Genomic DNA, 20,058 nt, shown 5'->3' on the forward strand with positions numbered 1-20,058 from the left:
ACGCATTCCAGTGTTTCACCACCCTCCTAGTGAAAAGGTTTTTCCTAATATCCAACCTAACCTCCCCTACTGCAACTTGAGACCTTTACTCCTTGTTCTGTCATCAGCTACCACTGAACAGTCTAGAGCCATCCTCTTTGGAACCCCCTTTCAGGTAGTTGAAAGCAGCTATCAAATCCCCCCTCATTCTTCTCTTCTGAAGACTAAACATCCCCAGTTCCCTCAGCCTCTCCTCATAACTCATGTGTTCCAGTCCCCTAATCATTTTTGTTGCCCTCCGCTGGACTTTCCAATTTTTCCATATCCTTCTTGTAGTGTGGGGCCCAAAACTGGACACAGTACTCCAGATGAGGCCTCACCAATGTCGAATAGAGGGGAACGATTACATCCCTCAATCTGCTGGCAATGCCCCTACTTATACATCCCAAAATGCCATTGGCCTTCTTGGCAACAAGGGCACACTGTTGACTCATATCCAACTTCTCGTCCACTGTAACCCCTAGGTCCTTTTCTGCAGAACTGCTGCCGAGCCATTCGGTCCCTAATCTGTAGCCGTGCATTGGATTCTTCCGTCCTAAGTGCAGGACTCTGCACTTGTCCTTGTTGAGCCTTATCAGATTTCTTTTGGCCCAATCCTCCAATTTGTCTAGGTCCCTCTGTATCCTATCCCTACCCTCCAGCGTATATACCACTCCTCACAGTTTGTCATCTGCAAACTTGCTGAGGGTGCAATCCACACCATCCTCCAGATCATTTATGAAGACATTGAACAAAACCGGCCCCAGGACCGACCCCTGGGGCACTCCACTTGATACTGGCTGCCAACTAGACATGGAGCCATTGATCACTACCCATTGAGCCTGACAATCTAGCCAGCTTTCTATCCACCTTATAGTCCATTCATCCAGCCCATACTTTAACTTGCTGGCAAGAATACTGTGGGAGATCGTATCCACAGGAATGCATCTACAATCCCTAGTAAGTGCATCTGTATGTGGGAAGGAACATAATGGCCCTACTGGGTCAGACCAAAGGTCCATCCAGCCCAGTATCCTGTCTACAGACAGTGGCCAATGCCAGGTGCCCCAGAGGGAGTGAACCTAACAGGTAATCTACTGATCTCTCTCCTGCCATCCATGTCCACCCTCTGACAAACAGAGGCTAGGGACACCATTCCTTATCCATCTTGGCTAATAGCCATTAATGGACTTAACCTCCATGAATTTATCCAGTTCTCTTTTAAACCCTGTTATAGTCCTCACCTTCACAACCTCCTCAGGCAAGGCGTTCTCCAGGTTGACTGTGCACTGAGTAAAGAAGAACTTCCTTTTCTTTGTTTTAAACCCTACTACCCATTAATTTCATTTGGTGGCCCCTAGTTCTTATATTATGGGAACAAGCAAATAACTTTTCCTTATTCACTTTCTCCACACCACTCATGATTTTATATACCTCTGTCATATCCCCCCTTAGTCTCCTCTTTTCCAAGTTGAAAAGTCCTAGCCTCTTTAATCTCTCCTCATATGGGACCCGTTCCAAACCCCTAATTGTTTTAGTTGCCCTTTTCTGAACCTTTTCTAATGCCAGTATATCTTTTTTGAGATGAGGGGACCACATCTGTACACAGTATTCAAGATGTGGGTGTACCATGGATTTATATAAGGGCAATAAGATATTCTCCATCTTATTCTCTATCCCTTTTTTAATGATTCCTAACATCCCGTTTGCCTTTTTGACTGCAATTGCACGCTGCCTGGACATCTTCAGAGAACTACCCACAATGACTCCAAGATCCTGATTAGTCGTAGCTAAATTAGCCCCCATAATATTGTATGTATAGTTGGGGTCATTTTTTCCAATGTGCATTACTTGGCATTTATCCACATTAAATTTCATTTGCCATTTTGTTGCCCAATCACTTAGTTTATTGAGATCTTTTTTGAAGTTCTTCACAGTCTGCTTTGGTCTTAACTACCTTGAGCAGTTTAGTATTGTCTGCAAACTTGGCCACCTCACTGTTTACCCCTGTCTCCTGATTATTTATGAATAAGTTGAACAGGATTGGTCCTAGGACTGACCCTTGGGGTACACCACTAGTTACCCCTCTCCATTCTGAAAACTTATCATTTATTCCTACCCTTTGTTCCCTGTCTTTTAAACAATTCTCAGTCCATGAAAGGCTCCTCCCTCTTATCCCATGACAACTTAATTTATGTAAGAGCCTTTGGTGAGGGATCTTGTCAAAGGCTTTCTGGAAATCTAAGTACACTATGTCCACTGGATCCCCCTTGTTCACATGTTTGTTTGACCCCCCTCAAAGAACTCTAAGAGATTCGTAAGACATGATCTCCCTTGACAGAAACCATGTTGACTTTTGTGCAACAATTTATGTTCTTCTATGTGTCTGACAATTTTATTCTTTACTATTGTTTCAACTAATTTGCCCAGTACTGACGTTAAACTTACCGGTCTGTAATTGCCAGGATCACCTCTAGAGCCCTTCTTAAATATTGGTGTTATATTAGCTATCTTCCAGTCATTGGGTACAGTAGCTGATTTAAAGAACAGGTTACAAACCATAGTTAATAGTTCCATAATTTCACATTTGAGTTCTTTCAGAACTCTTGAGTGATGCCATCTGGTTCTGGAGACTTGTTACTGTTAAGTTTCTCAATTAATTCCAAAACCACCTCTAATGACACTTCAATCTGTGACAATTCCTCAGATTTGTCACCTACAAAAGACAGCCCAGGTTTGGGAGTCTCCCTAACATCCGAGCCAGCGGGAAGGGCCAGGCTAAGAAGAAGGGGAAGGGCCCCACTAAAAAGACCAGGCCCTCCATGGCAGGGACTGCCCCCACTGCCACGGCCCCGCCACCGGCCGCAGCGTCCCTACTCGCTGCTCCCTTCACCAGCTCTGCGGGTGTCCCTCCTCCGGCCCCCAGGGCGTATGCCCAGGTGGTGGCTGCCCTCCACCTGCCGTTATGTCATCTCTCCCGCCCACCGCCTCTGCTACCATCTATAGCGGCCGAGGCCCCTTTTCCACCATGACCAGGAAGTACAGCATCTGTTACCTCCTGGTGCCCACCTCGCCCCATGTGGAGACCTGAGGGTGGTGGGGCCCATGGCCATTGTGGCGGCCTCCCAAAAAAAACCCCCAAAAACCTCAGCTGTGAAGACTGAAGCAAAGAATTCATTTAGTTTCTCTGCGATGACTTTATCGTTCTTAAGTGCTCCTTTTGTATCTCGATCGTCCAAGGGCCCCCATTGGTTGTTTAGCAGGCTTCCTGCTTCTGATGTACTTAAAAAATATTTTATTATTACCTTTTGAGTTTTTTGACTGGCTTTTCTTCAAACTCCTTTTTGGCTTTTCTTATTACATTTTTACATTTAATTTGGCAGTGTTTATGCTCCTTTCTATTTACCTTACTAGGATTTGACTTCTACTTTTTAAAAGATGCTTTTTTATCTTTCATTGCTTCTCTTACATGGTTGATAAGCCACGGTGGCTCTCGTTTTTTAGTTCTTTTACTGTGTGTTTTAATTTGGGGTATACATTTAAGTTGAGCCTCTATTATGGTGTCTTTGAAAAGTGTCCATGCAGCTTGCAGGGGTTTCACTCTAGTCACTGTACCCTTTAATTTCTGCTTAATTAACCTCCTCATTTTTGCATAGTTCCCCTTTCTGAAATTAAATGCCACAGTGTTGGGCTGTTGAGGTGTTCTTCCCACACAGGAATGTTAAATGTTGTTACATTTTGGTCACTATTTCCAAGCTGTCCTGTTATAGTTACCTCTTGGACCAGATCCTGAGCTCCACTCAGGACTAGATCGAGAGTTGCCTCTCCCCTGGTGGGTTCCTGTACCAGCTGCTCCAAGAAGCAGTCATTTAAAGTATCGAGAAATTTTGTCTCTGCATTTCGTCCTGAGGTGACATGTCCCCAGTCAATATGGGGATAATTGAAATCCCCCACTATTATTGAGTTCTTTATTTTGATAGCCTCTCTAATCTGCCTTAGCATTTCATCGTCACTATCACGGTCTTGGTCAGGTGGTCGATCATAGATCCCTACTGTTATATTCTTATTAGAGCATGGAATTACTATCTATAGAGATTCTATGGAACATGTGGATTCATTTCAGATTTTTATTTCATTTGAGTCTACATTTTCTTTCACTTATAGTGCCACTCCCCCCATCCCCGCATGACCTGTTCTGTCCTTCTGATATATTTTGTACCCTGGAATGATTGTGTCCCATTGATTGTCCTCACTCCACCAGGTTTCTGTGATGCCTATTATATCAATATCCTCTTTTAACACGAGGCACTCTAGTTCACCCATCTTATTATTTAGACTTTTAGCATTTGTGTACAAGCACTTTAAAAACTTGTCACTGTTTGTCTGCCCTTTTCTGATGTGTCAGATTCTTTGTGAATGTTTCTTATCTGATCTGGCCCATACTTTATCCTCTTCCATCCTCTCCTCCTGACTAAAACCTAGAGAATCTCTCTCAATAGACTCTCCTCTAAGAGAAATCTCTGTCCAATCCATGTGCACCTCTGCAGCAATCGGCTTTCCCCCATCTCTTAGTTTAAAAACTGCTCTGCAACCTTTGTAATGTGAAGTGCCAGCAGTCTGGATCCACTTTGGGTTAGGTGGAGCCCATCCTTCTTGTATAGGCTCCCCCATCCCAAAAGTTTCCCCAGTTCCTAATAAATCTAAACCCCTCCTCTCGACACCGTCTCATCCACACATTGACACTCTGAAGCTCTACCTGCCTTCCTGGCCCTGCGCCTGGAACTGGAAGCATTTCTGAGAATGCCACCATAGAGGTCCTGGATTTCAGTCTCTTTCGTAGCAGCCTAAATTTGACCTCCAGGACGTCTCTCCTACCCTTCCCTACGTCATTGGTACCTACATGTACCACGACCACTGGCGGCTCCTCCCCAGCACTCCACATAAGTCTATCTAGATGCCTCGAGAGATCTGCAACCTTCGCACCAGGCAGGCAAGTCACCATTCGGTTCTCCCGGTCATCAAAAACCCAGCTATCTATGTTTTTAATGATTGAATCTCCCATTACTAACACCTGCCTTTTCCTAATGACTGGAGTTCCCTCCCCAGGAGAGGTAACCTCAGTGCGAGAGGATACCCCAACATTATCTGGAAGGAGGGTCCCAACTATGGGAAGGTTTCCCTCTGTTCCCATTGACTGCTCTCCTTCTCTGGGCCTTTCATCCTCCTTAACAATGCAGGGGCTGTCTGACCAGCACAAATGTACAGTGTCCCGGAAAGCCTCACAACATACCTCTCTGCCTCCCTTAGCTCCTCCAGTTCCGCCACCCTGGCCTCCAAGCCTGTACACGGCCTCTGAGGGCCAGGAGCTCCTTGCACCGAGTGCACACATACGCCACCTGCCCACGGGGGTGTTGGCTGTTTTCTGTCCTTGGCTAGTGAATGATCAAGAACAATACTCTAAAAAGGATGAGGTGTTCTCCACTGGATTCCCACTGATCTCAAATTGAGGGGTGTTAACTTTTATATTGATTCATTTCTTATCCTCCATCATTCAAAAGTAAATGTTCATTTCTTTTTTCTATCTTGCTGTTTAGAAGACTTTCAGCTCTTGCATCAGGGCTGACCTTGGAAAGTACCTAATGGGTGGAGGGAGGGAGATGCTTGAGGAAGTAGAGAGAGGTGATATCACACCACCTGTCATCTCTTTCAGGTCCAACTGCAGAGCTTTGAGAGTTCCCACTTAAGTGCTAGAAATACAGACCCAAGAGGGGGAATCCACTGATCTTCAGAATAAAGTAGTAATTTTGTAACTTTAAGAACAAAGCTTTCTGTGCCAAAAAATAAAGAAATTACTTTTCTCTAGATGGGCTTGGTGGTATTGGCATGGGACTAGGACCAGGAGGTCAGCCTATTGATGCAAATCATTTAAACAAAGGCATGGGAATGCCCAACATGGGACCTGGAGGTAAGAAAATCACACCTCTTACTGTGTGTGTGTTTAAGTCTTTTTCCTAGCTTTTCATATGACCTAGGGTTGCTGTCTTTTCAGTAAAGAGAACCCAAAACGTGCTTCAAAAAATCCAAACTGCTAAAGTAGGTACTTCTCCTCCTTGATGACCCGAACTAGAGTGGATTCATGTACCACGTTAAATTGTATTGGTTCATGTACCACCTTTAAATTCTAAATGAATAGATGGAACATCAAGCTCACATATCACCAGTGGTACATACACCACACTTTGGGAGCCCCTTGTCTAGTACATATCTCATTTTCTGGTTCTCGTGCACTAGGAGCAAACACTACAAGGGGATGTTACACTTTCAAAGTATGAGAGGTTTCAGAGTAGCAGCCGTGTTAGTCTGTATTCGCAAAAAGAAAAGGAGGACTTGTGGCACCTTAGAGACTAACCAATTTATTTGAGCATAAGCTTTCGTGAGCTACAGCTCACTTCATCGGATGCGTACTGTGGAAAATACAGAAGATGTTTTTATATACATGAACCATGAAAAAATGTGTTTACCACTACAAAAGGTTTTCTCTCTCCCCCCCCCCCCCCCCCCCCCCCCACTCTCCTGCTGGTAATAGCTTATGTAAAGTGATCACTCTCCTTTAAAATGTGTATGATAATCAAGGTGGGCCATTTCCAGCACCAATCCAGGGTTTAACAAGAACGTCTGAGGAACGGAGGGCGGGGGAGGGAAAAACAAGGGGAAATAGGTTACCTTGCATAATGACTTAGCCACTCCCAGTCTCTATTCAAGCCTAAGTTAATTGTATCCAATTTGCAAATGAATTCCAATTCAACAGTCTCCCGCTGGAGTCTGGTTTTGAAGTTTTTCTGTTGTAATATCGCAACTTTCATGTCTGTAATCGCGTGACCAGAGAGATTGAAGTGTTCTCCGACTGGTTTATGAATGTTATAATTCTTGACATCTGATTTGTGTCCATTTATTCTTTTAGGTAGAGACTGTCCAGTTTGACCAATGTACATGGCAGAGGGGCATTGCTGGCACATGATGGCATAGATCACATTGGTAGATGTGCAGGTGAACGAGCCTCTGATAGTGTGGCTGATCTTATTAGGCCCTGTGATGGTGTCCCCTGAATAGCTATGTGGGCACAGTTGGCAACAGGCTTTGCTGCAAAGATAGGTTCCTGGGTTAGAGGTTCTGTTGTATGGTATGTGGTTGCTGGTGAGTATTCGCTTCAGGTTGGGGGGCTGTCTCCCAAGATTTGTGAGAGTGTTGGGTCATCCTTCAGGATAGGTTGTAGATCCTTAATAATGCGTTGGAGGGGTTTTAGTTGGGGGCTGAAGGTGATGGCTAGTGGTGTTCTGTTGTTTTCTTTGTTAGGCCTGTCCTGTAGTAGGTGACTTCTGGGAACTCTTCTGGCTCTATCAATCTGTTTCTTCACTTCTGCAGGTGGGTATTGTAGTTGTAAGAATGCTTGATAGAGATCTTGTAGGTGTTTGTCTCTGTCTGAGGGGTTGGAGCAAATGCGGTTGTATCGCAGAGCTTGGCTGTAGACAATGGATCGTGTGGTGTGTTCAGAGTGAAAGCTGGAGGCATGTAGGTAGGAATAGTGGTCAGTAGGTTTCCGGTATAGGGTGGTGTTTATTTGACCATCGTTTATTAGCACTGTAGTGTCCAGGAAGTGGATCTCTTGTGTGAACTGGACCAGGCTGAAGTTGATGGTGGATGGAAATTGTTGAAATCATGGTGGAATTCCTCAAGGGCTTCTTTTCCATGGGTCCAGATGATGTCATCAATATAGCACAAGTAGAGTAGGGGCGTTAGGAGACGAGAGCTGAGGAAGCGTTGTTCTAAGTCTGCCATAAAAATGTTGGCATACTGTGGGGCCATGCGGGTACCCATAGCAGTGCCGCTGATTTGAAGGTATACATTGTCCCCAAATGTAAAATAGCTATGGTTAAGGACAAAGTCACAAAGTTCAGCCACCAGGTTAGCCATGACATTATCGGGGATAGTGTTCTTGACGGCTTGTAGTCCATCTTTGTGTGGAATGTTGGTGTAGAGGGCTTCTACATCCATAGTGGCCAGGATGGTATTAAAATATCCCAGGTCAGGGTTCCAGGGGCGTGTCAGTGTGGATTTGATCTTGTGCTTTTTCAGGGAGTTTCTTGAGCAAATGCTGTAGTTCCTTTTGGTAACTCTCAGTGGAATCGGAGGGTAATGGCTTGTAGAAAGTGGTGTTGGAGAGCTGCCGAGCAGCCTCTTGTTCATATTCCGACCTATTCATGATGACAACAGCACCTCCTTTGTCAGCCTTTTTTGATTATGATGTCAGAGTTATTTCTGAGGCTGTGGATAGCATTGTGTTCTGCACGGCTGAGGTGGTGGGGCAAGTGATGCTGCTTTTCCACAATTTCAGCCCGTGCACGTCGGCAGAAGCACTCTATGTAGAAGTCCAGTCTGCTGTCTCGACCTTCAGGAGGAGTCCACCTAGAATCCTTCTTTTTGTAATGTTGGTAGGGAGGTCTTATGCTCAGATAAATTAGTCTCTAAGGTGCCACAAGTACTCCTTTTCTTTTTACTTTCAAAGTAGTCTTCTATTGAAAAACCTATTAATGAGTTTGGAAAGCGTTTGGTTTCAAAAATCTACATTTAGACCTCTAACTACTTGATTCAGTGTTCCTCTGTGGTAATATTCTGAGGTGGGATTGCTTGTTCTTGGGTCAGACTTTCTTTGTATGCCCAATAGGGAAGTGGCACTTCACCTGAGGCTATAATGAACTATAGCAGGGGTTCTCAAACTTCATTGCACCATGACCCCTTTCTGACGACAAAAATTACTACGTGACCCCAGGAAGAAGGACTAAAGTCTGAGCCCATCTGAGCCCTGCCGCCTTGGGCAGGGGGCCAAAGCCCAAGGGCTTCAGCCCAAGATGGGGGGCTTGTAACCTGAGCCCCACTGCCTAGCACTGAAGCTCTCAGGCTTTGGCTTTGGCCTCAGGCAGTGGGGGTCCGGCTTTGGCTTCAGCCCCAGGCCCTAGCAAAATTAAGCCAGCCCCGGTGACCCCATTAAAATGGGTTTGCGACCCTCTTTGCGGTCCCAACCCACAATTTGAGAACCGCTGAACTATAGTTTGCTTCTTGTCAAAATAGAACACTGAAGTTCCAAGTCAGATACCTGAAGGTGTTGTATTTCAAAGTATTGTCATAATTCATAAGTGATTTGTGGCTTCCTGCTAGATACCAGACATCAGTAACTGATAATTTGACCTCCATTTAGAATCCATAATTCTAAGTTGCTTGGAAAATGAATACTGGATTCATTACATGCTGGTGTGAAAGAATCCGTTGAGAAGTTGCATATCTAATAACTTCCGATTTGTGTGTGCTCATGATTTTTCTGCTGTTTTGTCCTTTTAGAAAGGATTCCATGTCATCTTCTCCCTCAAAGATCTCTTATTAGTAGATCCACTCATTCGCTACTTTTCTCATATAAGCTTTTAAACCAAAATCCAAGTCCCCATTCCTGCAAAGTAACTTGAGAAGCTTAAACATCTGATTGTATGCAGGTATAATTCCATCTGTAAATAAAGCTTTCTTTTTTATTTTGAGGAATGGGAATGGAAGGCATTGGCTTTGGAATGAATAAAATGGGAGGTAAGCTACTGTACATGCAGTTCTGAAGTGCAAATAGCGCTTTTTTTATGTCTGTCTCTTTGGTATTAGCTAAAATTCACATAGGCTGACATCTGCCTGAAAATATCTTAATTTAGAAAGAGTAAATGCCAGGTAAGCATTTGTTAACTTGGAAACAGTTACTGAGTCAGTAGTGACCCTTGGTTTTTAAAGCAGTAATAAGTTATGATGTGCTAATGGGTATTGTGCTTCTGGAGGGATGAGCTCTTCAGATGAAATATAAACCAAGATGTTAACCACTTGTGACTCTTAAGAACTGCTACTGGATATTTACATAAGCATGGGCTTGTGGCCATATTCCATCCTGAGACTAAACCGAACAGTTCAGTTACAAGGAATTTCTTCATTAATGCTAGTTTTAATTTTGTAAACGTTCCCTTATGCCTCCAAGGTGTACCGTTTTGAGATGACATTTTACATGTGGCTGCTTTTCGTAGAATATTCCTAGCAATATTACCAGAGTAAATAAGTGGAATAATGCCTTCTGATTCAGTGTGGTGACTTATTTGAAATGTACTTTTTAACGTTACCTTTATCTTAAGAGATACTATAATTTTGTTTCAGGGATGGAAGGTCCTTTTGGTGGCATGGACAACCTGGGTCGCTTTCCATCTGGAATGAATATGGGCAGAATGAGTGGTGAGGCACTGATTCCTACATTATAGATCCCCAGCCTCAATAAATGTCTTGTCATGGAACTCTTTTTTTCAAATTTGGATGGTCTGATTGAATTAGTAATGGTTGGCAGTCCTGTTTAAAGCATTGTATGCTTTAAGGCTACCTACAAAAGAAAGGAAAAGAACACATTTCCTCTATATTGTATAAAGAGAACCTGAAAGCTTTATTTTTTTTGCCGTTTTTACCACTAGCCGTAACAGCAGTGTCAAGTTTAACTTTTGCCATAGGTCTCCCTGGAAAAAACGAGAGTTTTCTCAATCTTTTCTTTGTAGGAATGGGAGTGATGCATCTTCAACAAAGATCTCATTTTTCACTTCTTAAAAATTTCAGTTAAAGATGCCAACAGTTCCAAGCAGCTTGACTAAAAATTCCTTTCCCCTCTCAGTTGCTCAAGTTTCACTTGATAGCCGTTTTTACTCAGTTCCCTAGTCTTCAGGGATGGATAAGACCTTACACCTTCACATGTAAATAAAATTAGGAAAACCCTTGAGTTTTGAAAACTCATTCAGCCTTTCTTCATCATGAAGAAGCAAAAATTATCACAATCTTTCCCTTGCAGATTCACATTTAAAAATAAATACTTGTTTGCTCTTATGGGATATAAAACAGCCTAAAATTTCAAGAGCTTTTCCTGACCACTTTCTAACACTGAAATATTAAATCCTAACTTTGAGGAAATCTTGCCTAGCTCTTGGGAGGACCTGGATAGAATATTACAGTTGTACCTGACAAGGTTTGGCTCCCACATCATAAGTAGGTTGATAGGAGTGTTGATGTTCTGTTAAGGGATAGAGCAGGAGCGTGGGTTAGTAATCTATGTAATCCATAGATACAGGTCCTCCAAACACCTTGCCAAGACCCACTAGGAAGAGGAAGTGCGAGGATCTGAAATTTCAATGTATGTGTAAAAACAAAAAAAATACTCCACATGTGTGGGTAGGTCTGTATCTCTAAGAAGCAGTACATGGCAAAAACACTTTTTCACAGTTCACCTGCTAAAATATTACAAGAGACCTGTTCTCTTCAGGATGTCTTAAGTTTTCCTGGAAATATACTAAATTAATACTTTCTGCAGAGATGGATCGTGCAATGGGTGGAGGATTTGACAGAGACTTTGGAAGAAATGAGATGGGAATGTCTCGTAGTTTTGGAGACACCCTGGACAGGGGAATAGGTAAGCAAACAAAGGCTGTATTTGTGCTATGCACTATTCATCTGAACTGTGCATACAATAGTTACAAGTAATGTTTGGAATAATCTCTTCTGCTGTGGTATGAGAATCTAGTTACAACTTCGACTAAAATTTAGTGTACTCCCTAAAATGTATTTGAAATCATGCCTTTTGAGAAACTAAGTATTCTCATGAGCTGTATGGGAGGTATCCCAGACTGAGTGGTTCTTCAAGTGATTACATGTGTTCATTCTGCACACAGTCTTTGGGGAATTTTTCCCTCAGTGGTACCTGTTGGCCTGACTCAAGTGCTCTCTGCTGCTGCACACCATTGTGTGCTGGTATAAAGAGCTGCTCTAGTTCCACCTTACCGCCTAAGACAGCTCTCATTACCTCTTCACCATACTACTTTTGGCCTGTCAGCAGCTTGTTGGGCTTTCAGAAAAGATACGACAGTGGTAGCTGCTTTCCTGAGGAGGCTCCAAGTACAATCTACCCTTACCTGGATGACTGGCTAGTCAGAGGCTGGTCCAAGGCTCAGGTACTGTCCAGTCTCTTTCATTCAGTCAACTTGTAAAAACCCTGGGTTTACTGATCAACTTAGAAAAAGCTTCTTTGCCCAGATCAGAGGATAGAGTTCATAGGAGCAGTGCTGGACTCTACTGAGGCCAGAGCTTTCCTTCCTGATATAAGGTTCCAAACAGTTCAATCTCTTGTTGTAGATCTCAGTGCTTACCCACAACAGCTCAGAACTGTATGAGGCGCTGGGGCATATGGCCTTGTGCACATACGTAGTCCAGCATGCCAGCCTATATCTCGGGATTCTTCAGAGTTGGCTGACCTCTGTTTATTCATCAAATCTTCAGCATCGCAACTCTGCTAAATGTGCCCTCTTGAGCATTGACTTCTCTAGACTGGTGAAGAGACCCAGTCAGTGTTTGTGCAGGCATTGCCTTTGTCTGCCCTCAATCTGTTGATGGACGTGTCTGCCCTGGGGTGAGGGGCTCATCTGTTCCCCTCCATACTCAGGGTTTATGGCCCCCCAAGGGGACCTCGCCCTACATATCAGCATCAGGGACCTATGAGCTGTGCGCCTTTCCTGTCAGGCTTTCCTGTGTCCAATGTTTTACCTCAACAGGCAGCACTGTCTTGAGCAGTTCAGAAATGGAATATTGGAGTGCCAGTTCAATCTTTCTTGAAGCCTCCTACCTTCTAGAGCACAGAATGAGTGGGCAGAATGCCGAAGTGGATCGTTTACGAGTCCCCATGTGGGGTCTCTCTGACCAGATGTATTTTTTCCAGAGTGGAGGAATTCCCACATAGGTCTGTTGGCAACCAAAGCCCAACAGGAAATGCCATCAACTTGCTATCTACCAGGTGGCAGTCCCATTTCCATCAGACGCTTTCCTGATACCCTGGAAAAGCCCTTCTATGTTTTTCCCCCAATTCCACTCTTACACAGTGTTGCTAAAGATCAAATGGGATCATGCCATCTATGTTAATAGCCCCAGAGTGGCCCAGGCAGCACTGGTTCCCCACTCCCCTGGATCTGTCACTGGAGGTTCTGATTTTGTTTCCATTAGACCTAGACTTAATCTCACAAGATCACAGTCAGCTATTGCACCCAAACCTATGGGCAGGCACTTAATTTAACAGCCTGGATGCTCTATGGCTAAATCCTAGACGAGTCTGTGAACTTGCTCCAAGCAAATGACTAGTTGAATAGTAGAAAGTCCTCCACCATGTCGAAGTGGAAGTGTTTTTCCATCTGGTCTTTTGCCAATGCAGTCCTCAATTCATTATCTCCTGGATAACTTACTGCACCTAACACAACAGGGTTTGGCAGTTAGTTCTATCACTTAGTGGCAATATCAGCTTTCCATCCTCACATGGACAACCATTCTATATTTTCTAATGATATAACAATGAGATTTTTGAGGGGTTAGACAGTGCCTCTCCTAGTCCATTTAGAGCTCATTGTTATGGCTCTAGTCAAATCTACATTTTTTTTTTTTTTAATAAACACATTCCCCTTATTTTGAGAGATACAGAGCTGGTAAGTATGAAAGTGTGAAATGATTTCCAATACATTATGCATTGGATATGGCTTCAATCCCAGTGTGGTAGTGGTACTCCAATCCTGTGCAAGTAGAACTCAACATCGCTCCATCCAATTTACTGTGTTGGTTGCCAAGCTGTCCCAAGAGTGGGAATATGTAGAGGACACTTGGAGAAATGAAGATTGGTTACCTGTAACTGGAGTTCTTTGAGATGGATTCTGCATATTCACATCCCCACACCCTTTCCCTGTTCCTGTGGCGTCCAAATTAAAATACCTTAGTTTTTCTGCTGACAGAGAACTCTGGTTATAAGTAACCAGCCTTCATTTTAAACGAGTCCGTGTTTAAAATCTACCTGCTAACCACATCAGTGAAAGGATGTGAACCGCTCTTATCCACTTATGTAATGCCTTTACCTTAGCTTATGTTAGCTGAAGTTTTATAGTTAGTAGTCAGTTTTTAGAATAAGTTTAGTTTAGATTTAGACTAGATCATAAATTTAAGGGCAGCTTTATTGTTTAGTATACAAATGATCCCAGTGTGAAGAAACACTAGTTCAAGTGGTGTGCATTTTGCACAGTGCTCTTCCTGGCATTTCATGCACTTTATAGAATGCCTAAAATGCTTCAGGGAGAACCATTCCCTGGCACGTTGTGCTATCTGTGCCACATTCTTCCCACCTCGGGCCCAGAAGGAAAGACCAAATAAACGTCAGGCCCTTCTATTACTGTTCAGATTTTGTGGTGTACTATGTCTGCACGGTTTTCAAAAATGTCAGACTGCATCAGTGTAATCATTCTTCAGAAACATTGGGAAGTTGTAAATGAGCCAGAGCCTAAACATACCCTTTTTTCCCTTTGAGTCACAGTGGGGTTCAAATTTGTCTTAAGATATAAATGAGCGTGCAACATTTAAATACCAAGAGCTTATCCCTTCATAATAAAACACACCTGCTCGGTGAGACTACTCCCTAGGCATGAGCTGAAAATGTTAGCTGTCAGCAGTACAAATACCATATATTCTTTGTTAAGCTACAATTGCTCAATAGATGGCAGCATGTTCACACAATTGCATATAGTGCCTAATCCTGCTCAGACAGTTGCCAAAAGTCAGACAGTTAAGTTAATCACAGCTTGCTTTGTAGCCAGTGCACATCCTTTTCAAGGAGATGAGGGAAAGTTTTGGTGTGGCATAGCTGATTTTTGGGGCTAAATGTGCTCAAAGAAACTTTAGACATGGGTGGTAACTGAAATTACTCCTGTAGTTTGCAGAATACTTGTCACTAGTGTTGCCTTAACAATAAACCTGACACTCTTCAGGCCAAACAGATTTTCCAAGCCTAAATTATTGGTGACAAAACTAGGACTTGGTTGCAACCCTAATATACACTTGGCAGACATACAGAACTTTAAAAAGTAATTTATCTATAAACTCAATTAATGAGACCCTGTATTCCACAGCAAGTGACACCCAAATTGTATGGAAAGGCCCTCTGGTTTCTGAAACAGATGCACCTTCTGTAGCAGATTTAGGAGCGTTCAGAAATGGAGGAATACACAGAAATGATATGATCAGTACACACTAAAATCAAAGAAATAGTTAAAATGTTTGCTTCTCTCCACATTAAAAAGCTAAATATACTGCAGGCTGTTGCCTTGGCAGTGACTGCTTGCACTGTTGAAGTTATTACATGGAATCTGTTGGTTTTGGCACCCAGGAGAAAGCTAAAACTCTTGGTTTGCATCTCTTTACCACTTCTGGCTGGCAGGAGCAGAGTCTATTCCAGTCCTTTTGGGAGAAGGGTCTTGAACTCATTCTACTCTCAGCAACTAACTACCTCACTGCCCAACCCCAATATCTGCCACTGCATGAGCAGGCTCATGTTTTGACAGCTGAAATGACACTTAAATTGTTGTGGTGAGCTGTGAACACAAATCCAACAACTGTTTCTCTTGAATTTGCAAACTGTTTCAAACACTGCATCCCTTTACATTTGGTTGACATTTGAAAGCTTTGTGCATAAGGGCTAGAAACTTGACTTCTAATAAAAAACCTAGGTTCTCAAGCACAGTTCTGCTTCAGAATCTGCAACTACAGAACACACAAGATACTAACAAATTTAGTAACAAATTGTAGTTTCAAACATCAAGAATATCCAGGTGCATCAAATTTAATATCCTCATCACGTGATCACAAATAATGAAGTCTCAATGTATTTTGTTCTAGGTGGAAGTGCCAGCATTCCTGGAATTGAGAGGATGGCACCTGGCATCGATCGTCTGGGTGCGGGAATAGAAAGAATACCTTCTGGGATGGGACATGGGATGGAGAGAGTAGGGTCTGAAATAGATAGAATGGGTCTTGTTTTGGATCGCATGGGTTCTAACGTAGATCGAATGGCCCCAGGAATTGATCGAATGGCCCCTCTGGGCATAGACCACATAGCTTCTAGCATTGACAGAATGGGCCCAACCATTGAGCGAATGGGTTCTGGTATAGAAAGAATGGGTTCTGGAATAGGTTTTGGTATTGATAGAATGGGTACTGCTATTGATCGTGTTAGTACAACTATGGACAGAATGGGATCAGGAGTAGATCGCATGGGTTCTGGCATGGATCGGATGGGTCTAAGTATGGATCGTATGGTACCTGCTGGAATGGGAACCGGAATGGGGCAAGTTATAGATAGAATGCCAACTGGACTAGATCGCATGGGAGCCACTAGTATGGAGAGAATGGGATTGGATCGCATGGGAGCCACTAGTATGGAGAGAATGGGATTGGATCGCATGGGTGCCACTAGTATGGAGAGAATGGGGCCTGCCATGGGCCAGGGAATGGGGGCAGGTATAGATCGGATGGGACTTGCAATGGGAAGCAGTTTTGAAAGAACAATGGACATGGATCGTGGAAACTTCGCAGGCAGTTTTGCAGGCACTCTTGGAGGAACCGGAGGACCTGCAGCTGGGGTGGCCAGAAAAGCCTGCCAGATATTTGTGAGAAATGTGAGTAACACTTTCCTAATCTAGATAACTACACAGAACTCTTGTGTTGGTGCTTAGTACTAGCATTTCTTCATCCTCTTAAGTTGTTGCTCATTTTGATGGCTTCAGTTAGACTATCTTAAGTATTTGTGTAGTCTTCATCAAATGTATTAATGCTGCACAGGGAAGAGTTATATAGGGTCTGAGTAGAAAAATCTTTCATTTAATTGATACAAACTGGACACACAACCCTCTGCACCGGTAAATGCTCTGTGTTCCATGTGTTTTATACTTCAGTGCTAGCAATTCTTAATTATTGATCAACCATGGAACAGATTCTCAGTGAATGACTGCTTTCTTTCTCCAGCTTCCTTTTGATTTCACATGGAAAATGCTGAAGGACAAATTTAATGAGTGTGGTAAGTTACTTTATGCTACTGAAGAACCTCCAAAACAACTTACTGTAAGAGGAAATCATTATGTAACATGACACACATTCTTTCTGAATCATAACTTCAACTGCTGCCTGCACTACTTAACCAAAACTTCCTACAAACCTAGGAAAATATTAGATATTAGCAAAAACTTGCATTTTGAGTAAATGCTTGTTACAGTCAACTGTATCAAGTTTTTATTCTCTCCTATAATTCTGCCTTCTAGTGGCAATACTCTCCACCAAAAGTAACACGCAGTAATTGTACATCTTTCTTTCAATAGTTGGAGACAGCCTGGGTACATCAGGCTTACTGGTAATCCTCTCCCTACCAGTAACTGTAGATAATTGTTTCTTACAGGAGTTTAATAGATCAGACAATTCTAAGTACTCTTCCAATGGAAAACTTTAGTGTAAATATGCCCCAAACCTACTCAGTACTAAAATAGAGACTGTCTTCTGTAACATTGAGCCATGAGCCCAGAATTCCACTTTCTGGTTATAGATTAATACCAACATTCCATGACTCATCTTCACTTTAAAACTCTAGTCCTGCGTCTTGCCAGATTCATCCAATAAAAGATTAAAGGAATTTTGGTAAGATTTCAATGTAATCTTTAAATCTTCTCCAGTAATATAACACTAAAGTGAAAGGAGGAAATGGCTTCATTTACAAGAGTTCATTATGTACATCATGGGGTCTCAACATGAAGAGGGTGGCAGGTCTCAAGTAGGTCCAGAAGAACTTGTCTTTTGGACTGGATGGGAGGCAGATTCAGAAATTCTTCCTCTTATTATGTAGTCACAGTATGGAAAAGATTAAGAACTGCTGGCACACATATGTGCCTTCCACGTAGAAATATTTCAGTACACAAATTAAGTTTAGAACCATTCAGTTAATTGACATGTATTTTCCCTGCTGTGCTGGAAGGATTTCTGGATGTGGGTAGATTGATCCAACAGATTAATCTTACAATGATGTGGCTCATGTATTTTGCTGGAATGGCTTTGTAGGGATATCTTGGAAGGGGGATGCTAGATATGAAGCTGTTTGACGAGTTTGAGTTTTACTTATCTATAGTTAGTCCCATATGCTGACTCCTTGTTCATTCCAACAGCGAATAACAATAATACTGCACTGTGGCCTTCACTACAAAATAGAGAGGTGCATCTATGCACCCTTCCTGTGAACTCCTTAAAAAGGGGGGCAAGTCTTGTCTGGCTCTCTGAAAACTGAGAGTCAAGCTGCATCTTCCTAAAACTGGGAAATGCTTGAATGGGGTAGATCAGTGGAAAGAGAAACAGATTCCAATCAAATATCTTAAGTGAGGCAAATGTTTAATTTTGAGAACAATCCTTTATATAAAAGTATAGTCAATCACACCTGAAATGTTTCTGCTGCATTTGACTCTAAAATATGTTCTAAATGTACATCTTTTTATCACTGTATTTGGATGCTCTATTAATCACAGGATCATTTCATATAGGGACCTGGTTAGGTATTGAGCTTCATGCAGTGATTTCATTACACCAAACCACCCACCCCCACCCCTTTTTTTTTTTTTTCTTTTCCTTGCAGGTCACGTGCTGTATGCAGACATCAAGATGGAGAATGGGAAGTCCAAAGGATGTGGTGTCGTTAGATTTGAGTCCCCAGAAGTGGCTGAGAGAGCTTGCCGAATGATGAATGGGATACAGCTTCGTGGCAGGGAAATTGATGTTCGAATTGATAGAAATGCTTAAATTAGTTGCCTTTTTAAACACTGATACCAGATGTTTTGAATTTGTATTTTTCTTGTTAACCATTTTAATTTGACTGGATGTAAAGACATTACAACAATTCAGTTGCTTTCTGGAGTAATTTTAATTACTTTTTTTAACAAATGGATTTTCCATTTTACTGTTTTGCATTGAAACTGCAATGTGCACAATCTTTTTTGTAGTTGTGGCATCTTATTGACATTACAGATGTATACGGTATGACTTTGATAATAAATGCCAGTTACTGAAAGCTTTCAATCATTGTTGCATCAATTACTGGCAGCAAATCTTATGCTTAAAAAGTCTTGGTATAAATAGAGCAAGTAGTTCAGAAACCTAGAATGTACGTGCTGTGAAACATAGCTCATGTCTGGAAGCACCTAGAAATGTCTTAAACCATCTTTTAAAACTTTCAAAGATGTGTGAGCACAACATGAGAAAATTAAAATAATCCTGGTTCTTGCACACTAGCCTCAATAGCTGAATGGCTTTGAAAACAGGTGGCCCCACCTCAGTGGATTTCACTCTTAGTCTCATGCTGGAAGCAGGAACCCAAGTGGAAACTGCCATAGTTTCAAGAGACCTCTTGTAACAGTGTGATCTGTCCAAAAACTGCATTGTAGGGAACAGGGTTTCTTGCCATTCCCTAAGCTTATTTAAGGGAGTAGACCATGTTGTAGCATGCTGTTGTTCCAGCCATACCCAGAGCAGAAAAGAAACCATTCTTTATTTCTATCAAAGATATTAACTAAGTAGTGAAGGGTGATAGTAGCATAGCTAAAGCTAGGACGTACTTCTAGTGAAATGCAGCAAATTAGCTGTCTCCCAGTGTGTGAAGATGAAAACATGTCTGAGATGGGGTGGGGAGAAATAGATTGAGACTGATTCTCACTCAAGTAGTTACTATGATGCATCCGATGAAGTGAGCTGTAGCTCACGAAAGCTCATGCTCAGATAAATTGGTTAGTCTCTAAGGTGCCACAAGTACTTTTTCTTTTTATCCCAGTTTTAGGCACCATGGTGATCCACAACCCCTCTGTTCAGCAGCTGCCTAACTTTGTAAGTGCCTAAACTCACTCAGCACCTAAATTTCTGTGAAAAGTTCCTGCCTCCACACATACGCACTGCTGCTTTACTCAAGGTGCCCAAGTGCCTGTCTCATACCTAATCCCCAGTGTGATCCACAAACTGGGGAAAGATAGGTATTCCTCTGCCTGTCTTCCCTATAGGACCCAATCTGTTTAGGCATGCTGAGAACATGCCTACCAGCTCAGGCCCTGATCA

The 20,058-nt window shown here is 42.6% G+C and overlaps 1 protein-coding gene across 3 annotated transcripts in view; it reads left to right on the plus strand.

The window, feature by feature from the left end:
- HNRNPM (heterogeneous nuclear ribonucleoprotein M) overlaps positions 1 to 18,974 on the plus strand; it is a 32,887-nt gene extending 13,913 nt beyond the window's left edge. The window contains exons 7-13 of one of the 3 annotated variants that reach the window (XM_074939776.1): positions 5,882 to 5,983; positions 9,604 to 9,648; positions 10,252 to 10,326; positions 11,441 to 11,539; positions 15,823 to 16,601; positions 16,948 to 16,999; positions 18,593 to 18,967. In XM_074939776.1, coding sequence (XP_074795877.1) covers positions 5,882 to 5,983; positions 9,604 to 9,648; positions 10,252 to 10,326; positions 11,441 to 11,539; positions 15,823 to 16,601; positions 16,948 to 16,999; positions 18,593 to 18,756 — 1,316 coding nt within the window. In that variant the 3' untranslated portion in view covers positions 18,757 to 18,967. Of the gene's footprint in view, positions 1 to 5,881; positions 5,984 to 9,603; positions 9,649 to 10,251; positions 10,327 to 11,440; positions 11,540 to 15,822; positions 16,602 to 16,947; positions 17,000 to 18,592 lie in introns of all 3 variants that reach the window. The other 2 variants (XM_074939778.1, XM_074939777.1) reach the window with 2 other exon arrangements.
- Positions 18,975 to 20,058: the final 1,084 nt, after the last annotated feature.

The sequence above is a fragment of the Natator depressus genome, chromosome 25, assembly GCF_965152275.1.
Source record: "Natator depressus isolate rNatDep1 chromosome 25, rNatDep2.hap1, whole genome shotgun sequence".
Lineage (NCBI taxonomy): Eukaryota > Metazoa > Chordata > Testudines > Cheloniidae > Natator > Natator depressus.